The 19,851-nt window shown below is 40.7% G+C and overlaps 1 protein-coding gene across 5 annotated transcripts; it reads left to right on the top strand.

Moving 5' to 3' along the window:
• Positions 1-2,662: 2,662 nt before the first annotated feature.
• FAIM (Fas apoptotic inhibitory molecule) lies at positions 2,663-19,851 on the top strand. 5 transcript variants are annotated; one of them, XM_059920225.1, is made up of 6 exons: positions 3,331-3,408; positions 7,315-7,373; positions 8,751-8,883; positions 9,197-9,425; positions 16,000-16,049; positions 19,436-19,851. In XM_059920225.1, exons 2-6 carry the CDS (start codon positions 7,330-7,332, stop codon positions 19,583-19,585), a joined length of 606 nt encoding a protein of 201 aa, XP_059776208.1. In that variant the 5' UTR covers positions 3,331-3,408; positions 7,315-7,329; the 3' UTR covers positions 19,586-19,851. The 5 variants fall into 5 exon arrangements, with proteins under 5 accessions (XP_059776209.1, XP_059776213.1, XP_059776208.1 ...); XM_059920226.1 differs by lacking the exons at positions 3,331-3,408; positions 7,315-7,373 and adding an exon at positions 2,663-3,054; XM_059920230.1 differs by lacking the exon at positions 7,315-7,373 and having other exon boundaries at positions 3,156-3,408.

Here is a 19,851-nt window from a genome sequence, read left to right as displayed (position 1 = left end):
AAAGATTTAGGTTAACTCGTGCTAAAGGTGTCGGGGTTGAAGGGTCCTGAGCAGAGACCAGGAGCAGCTCTGGCAACAATAGGAATTCCAAAGGGTGGCTTCCTATAATCCCATCCTGCTCTCACACAAATTCCCAGTTGCCACTTATGGTACCATGTAAATAATTTTTAAAAGCAGAACTATATCATGCCCTAAAACATGTACTCGTGTATATAATTTCTATATAACTATAGAACGTGGACTTGGAAGCAAACACACCAAATTCATGAGAATGCTGGCCTTTGGGGAGGAGAAGAAAGTAATGGTGCTGGGGATGAAAGTCAGATATGGCTTTATCTTCTACTGGGATTTTTTTTTATTGAGCCAACATTTAATGATGGTCAATTCTGGGTGGTGGAAATATGCGTATTTTTCTCTGTACTTTTCCATATTTTTAAAATTTCTCAAAATGAACTAGATACAGATTTTTAGTCTTAACCAATTGGAACATGTGCCTTGGAATGCTCCTTAGGCACTTAAAAAGTGCCTTCCTTTGGCTCTTTGCTCTAATTAAGGGGGTATCTACAAACCCCACTCTCCAGATGACTCAGACCAAAACCTGTTTTCTCCTGAAATTGTCAAACTTTTCTGGGTTGAAGTTCTACAAAATCACCTTGGTTCGCTGCTTCTCCACTTTCTGTGTTTTGTGTAGATGGAGCCAGAGCCTCCGTGGGCCGAAGGAGAGAGACCCAAGCAGCAGCGGCAGCCTGGCTGGCAACAGGAGGCTGTGGTTACTGGCACTGGTGCTGACATACAATCCTCTGAGGCCAGAGTCCTGGGCCCTGGGCTCGTTTGAAAAGCACTGGTGCCTCTTCCTTTAACACACAGCCAACAGTCACGCTGGACCAACACTGAAAGGGCACATGGAAAGTTTTAAACCTGTAGGTATCAGATTATGCAACTTTTCCCTTTTATTTCGATGTCCATTCATGCTGTTTAAGTAGTAAGTTCAGAAAATCAGTCAATCCATTAACAATTTCCTTTTCCAATGGAGGCCCGATGAAAACATGGACTATTGTGAATGAAGCCAGTTTTAGCTGCTCTCTTAAGATAAATCACTGACGTCCATGGGCAGGTTGGTGAGAGGCAGCTTAAGAGGTTAAAGCAACATTTAGGTACTTATTGGGAAACGAGAAGACACTCTGAGAGTGGAAATAAAGTCAAAAGCAGGATCAGCCACATAAGTACGTTTCACACTCAGTTCAATACCTTTCATAGTATTTTGTTCAGACTTTCTTTCCAGGACAATCCTGTTTGATACCAAGCGACTATTCCTATCTCCAGTGTCCTGGGCCCAGGGAATGAGTAGGTAGAAAATACAGCCCAAACTGGTATGTTCCTTAATTCCAGGTATCCCAGAACCTATACCCAAGGAGGAAACAGTGGCACAGAAGAAGCCAGCGGAGAAATCAGACTGCCTCGCCTATTCTGGGGACAGACTTGGGTACACTTCATGAGTGGGCTGACCCCCACTACGTTCTGGGGCCCCTGGGCAGAGGGGTTCCCCAGGCCTCTAAGACAGGACCTATATTTCTGTTCATGCACAATTAATACTTTTCTAATAACAGGCCTTGTTAATATGAACTTTTCAAATCCCACAGGCCTGTCTCTACAACTTCTGAAGGGCTTTGGGTCTCTCTGCAAAATGGGTCTAAGTATAATCACTGGACTGTTGTGAGAACTACAGGCAATGATACACAAGGCACAAAGCAAGCATTCGATAAATTACACATCATTGGTCTTGTAAAAGATATTCTGATTCTCAAAGTTTTATAAGAAAATATGACTCTTCATTAAACAATATTTTTGAGCTGCTGCCCAACCAGGGTTTCCTGGTCCTAGCCCAACAACTCACATCTGTTTCTCAGAAGAACTAAGGATTGGGAGAAAGGAATTAGGGAGGTATCTTCAGCTAGCCTTGTCTCATCTCTGGAAATCACCACTCTGAGGCCTTTTACCTTTGTCCCCTAATTCATTCTTTTAACAATCATTTATTGAAAACTCTCTTTTCAGGACACTAGTGCAGAAAAAAATACAAATATGAAAAGTCTTTGTCTTCAGGGAGCTTTCAATACAGGGTGGCAAACAAGAAATCAGTGCTCTCTGAGATTCAGTCTACTACTTTGCAGACAGGTTGACCTAATCAATAGATTGTTCTTTATTGTTTCTTAACTCCCCTTCTCTCACACACTTGCTCGGCATCCTCACTACCAATCCCAGAGGTGAAAGAATCCTTTTTAACGTTAACATCAAGCTGCAGGAAGAAATTACACTATGGGGCCTAGATGTCCCTGTACCTCCAAATCTTCAGAGCCCCAGGACCCCCGGAGAATCCCTTCACATGTCTCCATTTTGTTGCTGGGGCCCACTCTCCACAGGGACCACTCACTGCTCTTCTCAGATGGCCCACTCACCCACCGTCCTCCCTCCCTGCAGTGATGCTGTCTCTTCCTTAAAGTGAAAAAAATCGAGGCCACCTAAAACATTACTCAGGCCTGTTCTTCATTCATTCATTTAACAAACATTTATCAGAGCCTTGCACTGTGCAGACGTGGGAGATGCTACAGTGAGAACCGACAGCCACGGTCCCCGCCTTCTCGGACCTCGGTGTACAATTACACTGCACATTCAGCAAAGATTACAAAGAATACTTGCACACCCTGAATGGAGCTGAGGAGAATTCCAGGTGTTGCAAGCCTTAGGGGCCAGCGTAGTTTTCCTTAAGAAATGATATTTGAAGAACACTCTCAACAGCAAAATGGAGGTTAACTAAGGGAAGAGGCAGGGAGGAGCGTCCAGGCCGAGGGAAGAGCACCTGCAGAGGCCCTGGGTGAGAAGGACCTTGCAACATTTGAGGATCTAAATGAAGCCAGAAGAGGCAGGGGCAACATCAAACACAGGGCCTCGCGCCAACCCTAACGAGTTTTGATCTTTAAAGAAATAGCCAGCAGCCTTACAGGGTTTCAAGGAGCGAATGCCACGATCGGATTTACCTGCCCCGCGGCTACAGAGCAGGTAGGGTTTGGCCCACCTGGTTTTCCCCAGCGTCCGACCAGCGCCGGCTATCCGCTGGTTCTTACCGAGGCGTCTAGGGAGGGGGCGAGAACGCAAAGCCGGCGGCTGGAGCGGCGGGCGGGGTTGGGTCGCCGCGCGGGGAGGCGGACGGCGGCCTGCGCGGGGCACCCCCCGGGGACCTGAAGCGCGACAGAGAGTCGGCGCGCTCGGGACTCGCGCCTGCCGAGCTCTCGCTTCCGCGGAGGCTGTGTCTGGTTCTCGGCGAAGGGACGAGGCCACGCGGCCTAAGTGGCCGAGTCGGCGGAACCCACCGGTCGCTGGGCCCAGAGCCCCACCGCGGCCCACAGCGCCCAGGTGAGCCCCGCGCTCCAGGTGGGGCGGCCCGGCCGGCCCGGTGGCCCCTGCCCGCAGCCCCAGGCGACCCCGCCGCGGCGCTGGCGGCCGCCATCTCCGGGCGGCGGCGGCGGCGGCTGCGGCGGCGGCGGTGGGCGCGCCGAGCGGTGGGCGGTGTCTCCGCGGCCTGGCGACCCTGCGGTGAGGCCCGGGCCCGCACGGGGGGCGGGGAGGGGGCTCCTGGTGTCTCCCGGCGGCCGGGCCGGGGCAGGGACCGGGGCGGGCGGCGGGGCGCCCCTACCCGACCAGGCCCCGTGACCCGCGGCTCCGGCCTCTCCCCGAGTATAAATTCATACTTGTCGCCGTCGGAAAAGTGGAGCAGAAAAGCACGAGCAAGGAAGCGCAGGAGCCGAACCCCCGCTCCCGGGAGACACTCGGGTTAACATTAAGGTGTATTTCCTTCCAGTCCCCTTTTCCCTGCAAGCATGAGCGGGCTGTATTTTTGCAGAACCTGGATCATAAAGTGCCGCAGCTCGGCTTCTTTGTCTTGCTAATACATCCCACGCGTTTGCGCGCGGCTTTCGATGTTTTTCTCCATCCTTTTCATTGGCCGCGCTAGGCTGTGTTGGGGCCGGGTTGACCGCGCCAGGCCGGGGCTTGACGCTCGCTGAGTGACAGGACTGTGATTTACTTAATGGATTATCTCTCTGATGGTGAACGTACAGGTGGTTTTCAGTTCTTAGCTATTACAAAAGGCAATTCGTTGAGCACTGTTCCGTCTGGTTTTTTGAGCACGATTATTTGTTTAGAGAGAATCCCTCGTAAGGCTTGTGGTATACGTTGCAAAAATGCACCTCGGAAAAGTTATTTACGTTTTTGTGCCTCGCATTTGGGAACACCTGGCTTAGGGAGCTTTCTGACAGACTTTGCTGGAGATCCCAGTGCTTCACAAGGGATCGGGCGGACGGTGTCAACACCTCTTTAAGTTTGACCTGCCTTGTAGCTGGCCTTACCTAGAGCTTTGCTGAAAAGGAACTGTGAGTACCTTAGTAATTTTTAAAACTGACTTAGGTTTAGCTTGGATAAACCATTACAGTCTCCAATACGACTAAACCTAAGTTAAAGCAAAATTCAAGCTGGGGTTAAATGAACAGTGGAAACTGTTTTATATTTAAGTCATACTCTCTGATACATGGATGCTGGGTTGCTAGGGAAGGGATTTTAAAGGATTATGCTGATGGGTATATCACCAGATACTCAGAAAGCTTCCTTTGAAGACATGTAAAATTTCAAGTGAGTGAGTGACATTGTCCTTATCAGTGAAAATAAATGGAATTTGTTTTTCCATCCTTTTTATTTACATTCTTAAAACTTTGTGCTGAAATACGGGGGATTTTTCTTTGTAATGATCATTTTCCAGTTTGGTCACATGGTCGTGATAATTAAATGTATGTATGGTGGATGAATTTAGAATATGACATGTGTTTATTAAGTCCAATTTGTAGCTTAGAGATGTGTGTGAGACAGATATTTCTCATTATTCATATGAGTAAGGTAGAAATCGGGGACATGGACAGCTGTGATCATCTCTTGGTTATAGGTGTAATCATATTCCAAGAAACACTACTGGCAGGGCACCTGGGGTTTTTTTTTTAAACAGTTTTGTTGAGATGTAATTCATATAGCATACACTTCACCCATTTAAAGGGTATAATTCAACGGGTTTTTTGTATATTACAGTATTAATTTTTTAAGTTGTGGTAAAATATATATGACATAAAATTTGCTGTTTTAAAATGTACAGTTCTGTGGCATAAAGTACATTCATGATGTCGTGCAACCGTCACCACTATTTCCAAAACTTCTTCAACACCTTAAACTGATACTCTGTAAATAAATGTTGAATGTATAAATGAACGTTGATAGTTGAGGGAAAAAATTTTTTTCTGTGATCTTGATTTCTAACCTTTCTAATTTGCTGTGTTGTCTTTTATACTTTATATAAAATATAATTATAATTAATATGGTACCATGCCTTATCTTAGTGTGATAATATTTGAAGTTCCTTATAATGGAAAATTGGGCAGTTCTTTCAAGTTTGCTGAATTACTGAACTTTCTAGAGTCTCTAAAAGTTGTAGAGCAAATTTTGAATGATATCCCAAAGTCTACTCTGATTTACAAAGGATGCTGATTTAAGTTTATATTATGCTGTTGGCTTACTCTATTACTATGTATTCTCTTTGCTTTGATAGTTGCAGGATACCCTCCACTTTCATAGGAGATATCCTAAGAAATTTTCATTTTAAGATTTTTTTTGATGTGGACCATTTTTGAAGTCTTTATTGAATTTGTTACAGTATTGCTTCTGTTTCATGTTTTGGTTTTTCGGCCATGAGGCATGCGGGGTCTTAGCTCCCTGACCAAGGATGGATCCCGCACCCCCTGCATTGGAAGGCAAAGCCTTAACCACTGGACCACCAGGGAAGTCCCCCTAAGAAATACTTTTAAGACTAGAAAAATCCACAAATATATAAGGTGCTAAAAAAAAAGAGGGATTTATTTTAGGTACAATATGTTTTGAATCTTTAGCTTTCATTCCAAAATGCTTAGCTTTTCTTTGCCTGTTGGATCGCTTTTATGGGTGCTAAGGTCTTCTTTAATATCTTTAAATTTTTTAAATTAATTATTTATTTATTTTTGGCTGTGTTGGATCTTCGTTGCTGCGCGCGGGCTTTCTCTAGATGCGGGGAGCAGGGGCTACTCTTCGTTGCGGTGAGCGGGCTTCTCATTGCGGTGGCTTCTCTTGTTGCGGAGCACGGGCTCTAGGCGCACGGGCTTCAGTAGTTGCAGCACTTGGGCTCAGTAGTTGTGGCTCACGGGCTCTAGAGCGCAGGCTCAGTAGTTGTGGCGTACGGGCTTAGTTGCTCCGCGGCATGTGGGATCTTCCCAGACCAGGGCTCGAACCCGTGTCCCCTGCATTGGCAGGCGGATTCTTAACCACTGTGCCACCAGGGAAGCCCTTAATATCTTTTTAAAAACAATTTGTGGCTTCTGGCTGTTTCCAGACCAAAAAGATTGTCAATCTCCCGTTTTTTACAAGGAGTGAGCACCCTTGGACATCTATACAGAAAAGGCTAGACTAGAGTAGATCTTGGGAGCAAAAAAATAGTTGAAATTATTTTTCAATAGGTTTGGCAGGGGTACAACTGTTAATCCCAAATCTTCAAATGTAGGGGGTTTCCTATGTGTGTGAGTATTATGTGTGCTTCTGATTTTAGCATTACAGCCCAGATACTGTTTAGTTAATTACACAGGAGTTCTGGACTTTAGTTTTGGCTTGGGCTCTTCTAGTGACCTGAGCAAACTACGTAACTTTTATGGATTCATTATTGGCACTAGTAAATTAAGTGGGCTTGAGTAAGTGGGCAAATTAAGTTTGCTCTTAGAAAGCAAACTGGCATATCCCTGGATGCTTCTTGCAAGCTTAACACATATACCATACATTTCACCCATTTAAAGGGTATAATTCAATAGGTTTTTTGTATATTACAGTATTAATTTTTTAAGTTGTGATAAAATATATATGACATAAAATTTGCCATTTTAAAATATACAGTTCAGGGGGCTTCCCTGGCTTCCCTAGTTCAGTGGCATAAACTAGAGTTTATTCTCTGGTTTTAGGAAATTATAAATCCATAACAGGTAAAAATATGATTGGCTAATTTGCGTGATTTAACTTCTTTACCTGAAAATTAGATATTGCAATTCTATTGTATGTAAACGCTGTTTCATCAGAAACTGCATGCAGTTTAAGAAATGGATTGCAGAGTTAGAAAAACTCTTTGCAAATGTCATCTTTGTTGCTCTCAGTCTTTCTTTGCTGCAATTCTCCTTTTCTCTTTCCTGGCTGCTAATTGGATTAAAGACTGTTTTGCCAACCATGGCATCTGGAGATGACAGTCCTATCTTTGAAGATGACGAAAGGTAAATGTCTTGCATTGCAATAAAACTAGCTTATGAAACTTTCAAGATGGTTTTAATCATTCAGGAGAGTTATTTATCCAGGCTACTTTTTAAAGGACACATTTTGTAATATTGCAGAACACATAGTTTTGCTTTTCTGTGATTTCGAGAAAGGGCGGTAAACACCTGGCATAGAGGTGGCCAGCGCTAATGTGGCATCCTTTTCCATAGGACCTGGATGTAAGGTCTCCAAATCCGTCTCAGCACAAAATTCTTGGCAGTCACTTCAAAATGATATAAAATCCATTTACTGTCTCTGATTTAGAGCCTACAAAGGAGATTAGAGTGAATGAAGAGCAGGATGTAGTTAAGAGAACAGACTCTGGAGCCAGAGTCCTACTAAGTTTACATCCCATCTGCCACTTACTGTCATTGTGACCTTAAACAAGCCCTTAGCCTCTCTGAGCCTCAGTTTCCTCATCTATAAATAGAGATAATGATAGTACCCACCTCATGGTGAGGATTCTTTGAGTTAATATATATAAAGCTCTTAGCACAGTGATTGACACACAGTAAGTACTAAATAACTGCTAGCTATGATCATTATTGCTGTAATAAATGTTACTTCTCTCAAAGCTAAAGATCTATATCAGTATCAAAATAGTACTTACATGTTACATACGCATTATACATAACAGGTTATTCACATAGGACACACATATAATATATATTTTATATTAAAATATTAATATAAACTATGTGTTTAAATTGTGCCAGAAACTTGACAAAACAGAATCTTTTATATTTTTAATAAGATTTCCTGTAATAATGACAAGATTACTATCTTCCATAACATTTTTATATCTATTATAGAACATTTCTTCCATGACTTCTTTTTTCCTCAGTCTTAGTATTATAAATTAGAACCTTTTTTGTTAAAATTAATCCCTGGTTATTGGTTTAAGTATAAAATGTTTTGAGAATTCTTGCTTTAGAGTGATTGGATCTGAAAAAGTAAAACCAAAATTAAATACTGTGCTTTTTAAGTGACGGGAGGGAGAAGTAGAAACTTTTTACTGACCTTTCCAAGCATTATTCTGTGGCCTAGCTTAGAATACTGTCGTGGATAAACTGACTGATTCTTAATCCTATTATATTAAGGTGACTTTGGAATTATCTGTCTATATACCCATATATAGTAATTTCATCTTAAAAGAAGAATGCATAAGAGGGAGAAGATAGTTACATGTGCTGTAAGTAGGCTTTCTTAGCTAATATCACTTTAATATTTTATAATTTCAGGGCTTTTTAAAATCTGATATTTTCACCTTGGAAGGATTAATTGGTTTTTCTATTACTGTTTTGGCCTATTATAATTGCTTAATTTTATTCCCTTAGCCCTCCTTACAGCCTGGAAAAAATGACAGATCTCGTAGCTGTTTGGAATGTTGCTTTAAGTGATGGAGTCCATAAGATTGAATTCGAACATGGGACCACATCAGGCAAACGAGTGGTATATGTAGATGGAAAGGTAGGAAAAAATGTTACTTCGTAAAATATGTGTACATACTGTGTACAGGGAAGCTTGTACAGGGAAGCTGGGTTTTGCTAATGTAGATTCTTCATATGTGAATGCAAGGCTTTTCTCTTACAGTGGTTATCTTTATATATTGGCCTGTATCATTTTGCCATACAAAGCAAACTAATAATAGTTGTGCAATTCATAGACTATAACATCTAATATTTAAACTTAAAATGACTTTATTTTCTAAAACCTTTGTATCGTGAAAATATTAAATTTTCTTCCATTTATGTGTTTTCAACTTTTATATTTTATTACTTAGGAAGAGATAAGAAAAGAATGGATGTTCAAATTAGTGGGCAAAGAAACCTTCTGTGTTGGAGCTGCAAAGATGAAAGCAACCATAAATATAGATGCTGTCAGTGGTTTTGCTTATGAATATACTCTGGAAATTAATGGGAAAAGTCTCAAGAAGTATATGGAGAACAGATCAAAAACCACCAATACTTGGGTATTACATTTGGATGGTGAGGACTTTAGAGTTGTGCTGGGTAAGTGAGAGCCGTTTCTGCAGAATTTATTGGCTTTTTATGGTGGCCATTTAATTAGTTCCTCTAACTGTCCAGACCTTTTATGGGAGCTTTGAATAGGACAGAATGTTAAGTGCAGTTGTATTTCTCATGTGTCCTGTGGAAATGAAGTATTCATTGAATCGACTGATTTATATGGAGAATATGAGAGCCAGATTTTATAGTGATGGATTCGAGGATTATAAACTTGGGTTTAAAAAAAGAAATATTGATGTAGACATTTGTTATTATTTGATATTTCTCTTTAAAAGTATGTCTAAAGGCAGTTGGAAATTAAAGATACATCAATAAAAAGGGAATTTTTCTCTAGGTAGCAATAGGTTTAGGACTGCAGCAGATCAAAATCATCAGTCCAGATAAAGTAGATTAAAAAATAAAAAGTAAGCCATTGCTCTTTAAGCTAAGTTCTGCTATTACAGATTGCCATCTGTGTTCTCAGTTTCTGTTGGGCCTACAAAACTTGCAAGACAAATATTTACTACCTTTTCACTCTTCTGGTTACTCTTAGTATTTCCTGCTTCTCATATCACTAAGTTAAGACTATGTAGATCATCTCATTAATTCATTGATTCATTTATTTAGGTAATATTGAGAACCTCTTAAATGGCAGTTTGTGTACCAGGCCTTGAGGATACATAAATGAAGAGACTTTGTCTGTGTCTTTTAAGAGTATATAGTCTAGGGCTTCCCTGGTGGCGCAGTGGTTAAGAATCTGCCTGCCAAGGCAGGGGACACGGGTTTGAGCCCTGGTCTGGGAAGATCCCACATGCCGCGGAGCAACTAAGCCTGTGCGCCACAACTACTGAGCCTGTGCTCTAGCGCCCGCGAGCCACAACTACTGAGCCCATGTGCCACAACTACTGAAGCCCTTGCGCCTAGAGCCCATGCTCCTCAACAAGAGAAGCCACCTCAATGAGAAGCTCGCGCACCACAATAAAGAGTAGCCCCTGCTCGCCGCAGCTAGAGAAAGCCCGCATGCAGCAACAAAGACCCAACACAGCCAAAAATAAATAAATTTATTAAAAAAAAAAAAAGAGTATATAGTCTAGTTGAATGCTAGAAAGTACCTTAAAATTTTTTTTTAAGAATGAAAAATGTTTATCAGGTAATAAATGCACATAGTTGGAAAAAAAGGAAACCAAAAAAGTCCTGTATAGTTTATTTATTAAAGAAATTGGGTCAATTTTTCTTGAAGAGGATAGGAAACCACCAAGTTGTCTTCCAAAGTGGCTGTACCATTTTGTGTTCCTCCCAGCAATGAGTGAGAGTTCCTGTTACTACACATCTTTGCCAGCAGTGTTGCCGGTGTTTTGGATTTTGGTCATTCTATTAATGATATCTCAGTTTTAATTTGCAAGTCCCTAATAATATGTGGTGTTGAGCATCTTTTCATATGCTTATTTGCCATCTGTGTATCTTCTTTGGTGAGCTGTTTCTATAGAGCTTTTGCCCATTTTTCAATTGGGTGGTTTGTTTTCTTACTGTTGAGTTTTAAGAGTTCTTAGTATATTTTAGATAACGAGTTTAAAAAAATTGGAACCATAATCTTTAGTGCATTATGAGATTTGTTTTACGTATCATGAGAAAAAAGCAGATTAATTTTTTCAACCATTTTGGCTTCAGTTATATTTAAAAGACTGTGTCTAGGTTGCCATTTAAATACTTCCTGTCAATCAGTAATTCTAAAAATGTAACAAAGATATTTAGATACACATTCTTTATCGGATACGTTTTGCAGTTATTTTCTTCCAGCCTGTGACTTGTACTGTCATCTTTATTTCTTTTTGATTTAAAAAATTTTCCTCCTCTTCATTTTCTGTTTCTATTAAGGAATTATTATGTTTGTTTTGTGTTCCTTTTAGTTTAGTCCTCATTTCTGAAATTATTTTTATTTCTAATTCTTACTGAGTTCTATACTTCATTTCTCAGAGTTTTTCTAATCATTGTTTAGTCATTCTTTCATATCTTGTATGATTTTCTTAATTTCTTTCAGCTCATTTTGAAATAGTATTTTACAGCTTTACCTTTCACGTAAGCATGTCTTTCTGATGCTTCTATTTTCTGTAATGATGGTAGTCTGTTCTTTTTTCTTTCAATTTTGTATGGATCTAGAGCTCAATACCTTTCTTTGATAATTCTTATATGATCTTAGTTTTTCTGAATTTTTAGAAGGGAGTGTGGTTTTGTGTAGCTTTTTAAACTTCAGGTTCTTGAGTTCCCTTTTCTGTCATTTTTGAATGATGTTAAAATCATTGGGGCACACTTTCTGAGATGGCTGCTGTTTCCTTACCCCATTTTTTCTAGATTTTCTCTTTCTTTAACTCTCGTGTCCCTGGGTGCTCAGGTTGGATTGTCTTCCCACAGGTTTCTTCTCAGTGTGGGGTTTGTACTGGAAGGGAGCTTCGGCGGGTTGGTTTGAGGGTTCCTGGGGCCCAGACTGCTGTAGCCCTTTCAGACCCCTCCCGCCGCTGCCACACCCCATCCACTGTCAGAATGTAAAACCCCTTCTAGTTCAGCTGCTCTTCACACATCGCCCCTCCGAACACTCCAGTTAGAACCGGGACTGCCGTCTGGGGATTCTTAGGTCCACCAGAGGCTCTGCTGCTTCCCTCTGCTTCCTTCTGCGTGGTTGCCAATACTACAGCTACGGTCTCGTAGTTGCCCGTGGTTCCCCCACCTATTGGTATTGTAGAGTTTGTGGCGTAGATACTGTCCATGGGGTCTTTGGTTCTGTTCTGTTGCCCTGTCTGTTTTAGCAGGGGAAATTTGGAGACAGTAAAAAACTCATGCCTCTGCTGCCACTACCACCATCTTCATCATCAGCTTTCAAATTTACTTCATCCCCGGTTGAGTAAGGTGAGGCTGTGAACATATAGTTCCCCCGCTGCTCCTCTCCCACCTTCACCGCCTTCAACTTCTGTCTTCTCTACCTTTTCTTTGACATCATCAGAGTAGTTAATATTTGTATTCTGTTCTGTAGCCATAACTGTGTTCTCCTGTATTTTTTCTATAGGTTGATTCTAAAATTAAAAACCAATAAATAACATTTATATTATTGTGATTTTGTAAATATTTTTGGAGTGGGCCATGGTTACATTCTTTCTCTATATTATTGTCACACCCCCTGTGCCACTCAAAGGAAGCTGTTTTTAGTGTCAAGGTCAAGTAGGTTTTCTGTTCTATAATCTACCAGTTTCTCAAAATTATACCTCATTTTTTGTTTTCTTCACAATTGGACCTTAATTTTTTTTTTTTAGTCTTTTGTTTTTCTGGGCTCTTCTGGTGGCTTTTCTCTTTTCTTGTTGGAAATGGAAATATATCTTCTTTGCTAATGTTCCTAATGTCTGTCTGCATTTTTTACTCGTATTATCTATTGCTTCGAAATCTTCTCATTCTTAATGACAGTATTCTTGGGCGTCTGTTGACTTCCTGTTCAAAACTAGATAGTTGCTTCCCAGGCCTGCTGCCCAGTGGCCGTCCTGGGCTTGCTTTCATGGAACCCTGGCTTTAGTTCCATCAGTTATTGAATCCCACAACTGCCAGTTTCACCTTTGTTTACTGGAAAATATCCTTAAGTGATTTCCTAATAAAGGGTGTCTAGGAGCTAAATATTATGTGACCCTTAAACGAAGTTGATACTTTTGCTGAGTATAGAGTTCTAGCTTTAAAATGTGGTGTTTTTTTTTTCCCCTGAGAAATTTTGAAAGCCTTGTTCCAGTGTCTTCTATTCTCCATTGTTTTGAATGAGAAGTTCTATGCCAGTCTGAATCTCATTAGTTTCTTCTTTCTGGAAGCTTTTGGGGGCTCATCTTTATTTTCCAGAATTTTACAGTGTTGTGTTTAGAAATGTAGTGGCTCACCAGCTACTTTACTTTTAGGTGAAAAATGGTATTCCAGTATGTTTTTTATTTGCCTTTTTCAAAATTGGGTGAGGTTGAGCCTCTTTTCATGTGTTTAAGGTCCTTTTGTGTTTCTTTTCTGATAATGCCTGTATGTGTCCTTTGACCTGTTTTCTCTTGGGTTGTTGGTCTTTTTCTCCTTGATTGCTAGGAGTCCTTATATTACTAAAATTAGCTCTTTGTATTGTGAGCTTCAAGTATTTTTCCCAGTCTGTCATTTATTATACGACTTTGCTTATACGTATGCATGTATTTTTTTAATCATGAAGAAATCTTTTTTACTTTCATGTAGTCAGATTTACTTACCCCTTTTCTTTTATGGCTTCTGGATTAGCAATGTTCTTCAGAGGCATGTTAATAACTGCTATTATAGAAAATCTGAGTACACGTACACGTTCAGTTGTCCCACTAAATAAAATTCCGATTGTCACCACTGTCGTGGTTTATTTGAGCACCGTATGCTCTGATCCAGGCGGCTGAGCTGGGTTTGCCCATAACTGTGGCCGTAGATGCTTCCCACTCAGGCTGCCATTGGGCTTCCCCTCCCATACCTCCTGGGCGCCTCTGCCCTTCTCTCTCTCCCTCTAGCCCAGCTCAAAGTCCTTTCTCCACTCTCTAAGTGAGGCTCGCATCTCGAGGTGCAGGGAGAAGAGACCGTGTTCCTGGAGTAGACGGCTTGTCAGTGTCAAGGCATCTCAGCCTTGACACCCAGGCAGGTTTTTTTTTTTTTTTTTAAATGTGAATAGTACTTGTTAATGATTTGAAATTTAAATGCAAACAATTACCAGAAGAAAGCATGTAATTTTTTTTTGAATTGAATTTTTAAATTTAATTTTATTTATTTTTTATACAGCAGGTTCTCATTAGTTATCTATTTTATACATATTAGTGTATATATGTCAATCCCAATCTCCCAGTTCATCCCACCACCACCCCTCCTTTCTCCCCTTAGTGTCCATATGTGTGTTCTCTACATCTGTGTCTCTATTTCTGCCTTGCAAACTGGTTCATCTGTACCATTTTTCTAGATTCCACATATATGTGTTAATATACAATACTTGTTTTTCTCTTTCTGACTTACTTCACTCTGTATGACAGTCTTTAGGTTCATCCACGTCTCTACAAATGACCCAATTTCGTTCCTTTTTATGGCTGAGTAATATTCCATTGTATATATGTACCACATCTTCTTTATCCATTCATCTGTTGATGGGCATTTAGGTTGCTTCCATGACCTGGCTATTATAAATAGCTAATAATTTATTATAATTTATTATAAATTATAAATGCTGCAGTGAACATTGGGGCCCAGGCAGGTTTTGACCCCTGGGCTCCATGTGCACACACAGGTCCCGCTTCTCTCTAGTCTTCGTAATAACACCTGAAGCTCATCTTCTGGCTGCTTAATGAGTGCAGTCCTCCCTCTTGCCACTCCCTGGGACACTGACATTCACAAGTGGCTCTAGGGATCCTCCCCCAAAATGCACATGCGTTTGTGACACGCGCACACATGTACACACCTCCCTGGAGTGAGCTGCGGCCGCTTAGCTAATGCCCAAGTGTATTGTGGCAACATTTTGCTCTACTGTGTCAGCACTGTACTCTGAACAGTCCATCAAGTACCATACCTATATTTTTTTTCTTATGATCCAGTAATTTTCCCCAAAGTGAAACCATAACAAAATGAATAGAGATTATTGTGCTATCCAGTATGAAATTTAAGGCTAAATTGCTATCTGTCCTGTATGAACAGCAAGGTAGCCTTTTCTGGTGGTCTCTTTGTGCCATCATCCAGTTGGGTTAGTGAGAGGCAGGAGGAATCATCTAGTCACTGATGTTAAAGGACGTTCTGGGAGGGGTAAATAAGGAGTCTGGGATTAGCAAATACACACTACTATATATGAAATAGATAAATGACAAGGTCCTACTGTATAGCACAGGGAACTCTACTCGATATTCTGTAATAACCTATAAGGGAAAAGAATCTGAAAAAGAGTATGTGTGTGTGTGTGTGTGTGTAACTGAATCACTGTGCTGTACACCTGAAACTAACACAACATTGTAAATCAACTATACTCCAATAAAAAAAAGAAAGAAAAGCAATACTTGCTATAATCCAAAAAATAAAAATATAAAAGGGATAAGGTCAAATATTACATTACTTGAAGTACATAGGTTTTTAAAAAGCCAAAAGCACTCTTTAATTTGCTAAAATATATTGGTATCCTAAATGGAAACACATTGTGACCCTGGGAGTGTGTAAACCCTTCTTTGATTCACAACCAGACCTTAAAATTTTATTAAAACATTTCAGATGATATGAAAAAAAAGACATTCTGTGTGGAAAGGTCCCTCTTCGCATTCATTTGTCTGCATCCTCCTTTAAAGATTTTCTTTAACAAGTCTTCATTAATTTGTATTGGGATCATGATTTTCTCTTAAAAGATTGCTTTCATTTTTATTTTGTCTGTGAACAAAAGATAAACACAGTTTCTTCAAATTTGGAAGAATTTCAAAGCCATGAATGGAATTAATGGAGTTTTCAAAATCCAGTTTAACAAACTCTTCTTAAAATAATAAAGTGTTAACTTTAAATCACAGATTATAATTTTTTTTTTCATCTGTTACTTTTACAGAAAAAGACACTATGGATGTATGGTGCAATGGTAAAAAAATGGAGACAGCAGTAAGTTGACCTTTTGATTACTCTCACCATGTGCGTGAGTGACCATTGAAACGTTGCTGTGTTTCCTAACTATGGAGATTTTATAAGTAACGAAGGTCCTGTTGGTTAAAAACAAAAAAGAGATGAAGTAATCCTGACTCCAAAATCTGAAGACCTTTCCTGGGCAGTGCCTGGGGCAGTGAGAGTTTGGTAACAACTTATGTCCGGCACCAACCTCATACTCTACCTTTCCTCTCCTGGACCAGCCTCTACCCTGAAAAGAGTTCTGGCATTTACAAAATCCTCCCCGGGGAGGCGCAGCGCAATCTGCCGCGCTTCGGAACCGGGGTCCGGTGCAGAGAGCCCTTCGTCCTGGGTCACGGGCGCGGCTGGAGAGGTGGCCGCCCCCTCGCCCATCACGCCCGTTTCGTGAGGACCCTGGTGCTAAACCGTTCGTAGACGATCTGCTTCTGGGTCCGGGTTTCGTACCTAGCAGAGCAGCTCCCTTGCTGCAAACTATTATTGAAAGTCAGCCCTCGACACAAGGGTTTGTAAAAAAAAAAAAAAAAAAAAAAAGTCCTCCCCAAAGGTTGCGTCCTCCTGTATTTATCCAGGTTAAAGGGGTGCTTTATACCACTGCTTCTCAAACTTACATGCATAGAATCAGTTGGGATCTTGTTAAAATGCATATTCTAACATGTCCTCAGGTGTTGCCAGAGCTGCTGGTCCACAGGTCACACTCTGAATAGGAAGGCTTTACACCATACACTCAAAGCAGATAGTACGTTTCTAAAAGCAAAGGTTGTGAAAAAGGAATGATGCACACAATGTCAGGTGACACAAAGGCAGGTAGCTGTCTAAAGGCACTGTCACGAACCCCAGAAGACAAGTGGAATTTGTAGAGTAGCAGTGCTAAGAGGCTACCCCACCCATTGAAGCCGAGCACAATGAAATCCCCATCCAAACCCCAGTGTGTAGGGCTTTTGCTGCTTGCACTGTTAGGGCTGTGATGGGATGAATATAGGAGTGCATCTCAAGTGGGAAGGAAATAATAGTGGTATGTACAGCAGGGGAGGAAGTGAAGCAGGGGAGGCGGTCCTGGACAGCTGGGAGTGTGGGAGCAGGAGCTGAAATCTTTGGGTGGAAATTCCCATGTGTTCTGGGGTCAGCTGGCAAGCAGGCGGTATACCAGCCCTGGTGTCCCCTTTCATGGCTTCAGACATGAACACCAGGGCTAGAGATCATGAGAAGCTCTCTTCCCCTGGCACAGTTTAGCTAGCTGCAAGTTGTGGTTGCTGCTGTTACCTCCCTTCTCTATTGTAGGTCTGGGAAGGTGAGGAGATGTGCTTGGAGGGGAGGTCTGGGATGAATTTATTCAGCAGACTAGCTGGGTCTTATAGCCAATCTGCTTCTAAGGAAGTGCCCAAGCCAGAAATCAAAAGTTACAAAGATTAATGCTTTTCTCTTTCTTAATCCTAGTTTTAATTCTTGAAGGGAAGTGTAACCAGGGCTCACTCAAAATTGATCCTCCAGAGTTTGACCCACCCTCTGGGTTAAACCTACCCATCGAGACTTTTATGCAGAGAGGCTTGGAGAGCTCTTCAGTATTTTATGTCTCCTTTTGGACCAGCTTAAGTTTCCATGCCTACTGTGTGCCCGACGCCACATCTGCTAGTCCTTCCTATTCTTTCTTTCCTACCCTGGAATTCTCTAGATGGAGAGTCTGCAGTTTGGGATCACATTCCTTCCACCCTCCAGAAATTCTCCAGTGCAAATGTAAAGAGAGATTTAAAAATGTGGTTGTAAATAAGTAGGAAGTTGAAAATAATGTCCATCCACAATGTCTTTGTTCCTCAGTAATTGACAAGAAACCACAAGTGTTTGGACAATAGCTCTGTCTCACCCAGTTGCCTCCTCATTGTAACTACAACCTAGTTTGCCGGGCAGTTTTGGCAGCTCCACATCCGGGCAGTCTTCCCCAGCACTATGCACACCTGCTCTTGCTGCCTGTGAGTTACAGCTTATTTTCTCCATTTCCTTTTCATCTCAAAGCATCGTGACCAAGACTATGTATCTGTCAAATTACCAAGAAGCTACTTACAAGGATTGTATTATTCAACCCTTCCTCTGCCCTGTAAATTGATTTTTACAGAAGTATGACCTGAAGGATTTTTTCAAAGCTCAATGTGAAAAGGGGTAAAAAGAACACACTAGACTCCAGGACCAGCACCCCCAGTCCTTGTGGTCAGTACACCTCCGTGTTGGCCAGATTCTTCCCAGAGCTAAGAAAAAGCTTCCCTCTCTGATGCCTCCTGTGCTTTCTTTGGTTAGATAATGTTAGCTACGGGGCCTTGCTCTGTCTGCTTTGCCTGCCAGGAAGCTCATAGCCAGGTTGTGAGTCTGATGGTGCTTGCATAATTCATTTTTATCCTCTAAGCCTCCTGTTCTTCCTTCCTTCTCTGTACTACTTGGCCCCTATCTTTTTACTCTAGATCAGTGCTGTTCAATAGAAATGTGAGCCACAGATATGAGCTTCATATATAACTTTTCTAGTAGCCAGATTTCAAAAGTTTTACAGTGAAATTCATCTTAATAAAAATTTGATTTAAATCAGTATATCAAAAATATCATTTAACATGTAATAAATATAAAAAGTTTCTACTGAGTTATTTTACATTCTTTGTTTCATACTAAGTCTTCCAAATCCAGTGTATATTTTACCCTTAACAGAGTATCTCATTTTAGACCCACCTCATTACATGCTCAGTTGCCACATGTGGCCAGTGGCTACTGTACTGGACAGAGCAAGTCTAGACTCAGTAGTGTTTGGTTTTATGTTATTTTTTATGTTATGTATTTATTGTAAGCCACCTTATACACTGGGGAATCAGATTTTCAGAGTGGTTAAGAACACTCCATCCCTTACTGACTGGGGCCTTCAGCAAGTAATTTAACCACTCTGTGCCTCAGTTTCCTCACATATCAAATGTGGATAGTAATCGTACTCCAAACAGGTTATTGTGAGGATGCAATAAAATAATGCATGTAAACCATTCTTTGTATAGAATAAATCACTAATAAATGTTTGCTATCAGGTTTATTATTTTTACTTTTGAAAATAGTCTACATTGTCTACATAGTATATGTTATAGACACATAGCCATTAGATACACTTTTTTTTTTTCTCTGAAACTTAAGATTCTTAAAGATTGTAGGGGGTACAAATAAGAAACCTTCATAACAGAGACGTAAAAGCATCTAAATACAAGCTTCTAACTTTAATCTTGCAAAGTTTAACATTGAACTAATATGTACTTCATTATACCTCCCTTTTTAGGTGATGTTAATGCTCTAGACAAAGATAAATGTTTCTGGAACACTAATTCCTCCTTCTTTTGTTTGCCCAGGGTGAGTTTGTAGATGACGGGACTGAAACTCACTTCAGTATTGGGAACCATGACTGTTACATAAAGGCTGTCAGTAGTGGGAAGCGGAAAGAAGGGATTATTCATACTCTCATTGTGGATAATAGAGAAATCCCGGAGATTCCTGAATGACTTCGTGTTAATGAATTTTAATCTTAAGAAGTAAAGATCAGGACTTTTAAATTACTGTGGTGATTAAATATGTTCAGTATGTACTTTTCAGTACATCTAGTCGCCATGTTTTTATTTTTTAGTTACTTGAAACTGTAATGTTCCAAAGGTCAGGAAGAAAAAATTATGTATCATAAATATTGCAATTTATTTTGTAAATAATGTAAAATGTTTTAACGTCAAATGGAAAATAAGATATGGACCAAAAATCACTAGTGTTTTACAAG

The sequence above is a fragment of the Balaenoptera ricei genome, chromosome 4, assembly GCF_028023285.1.
Source record: "Balaenoptera ricei isolate mBalRic1 chromosome 4, mBalRic1.hap2, whole genome shotgun sequence".
In the NCBI taxonomy this organism is placed as follows: Eukaryota; Metazoa; Chordata; class Mammalia; order Artiodactyla; family Balaenopteridae; genus Balaenoptera; species Balaenoptera ricei.
Note: the sequence above shows the minus strand (reverse complement) of the source record. Positions and strands in the feature narration are given on the sequence as shown.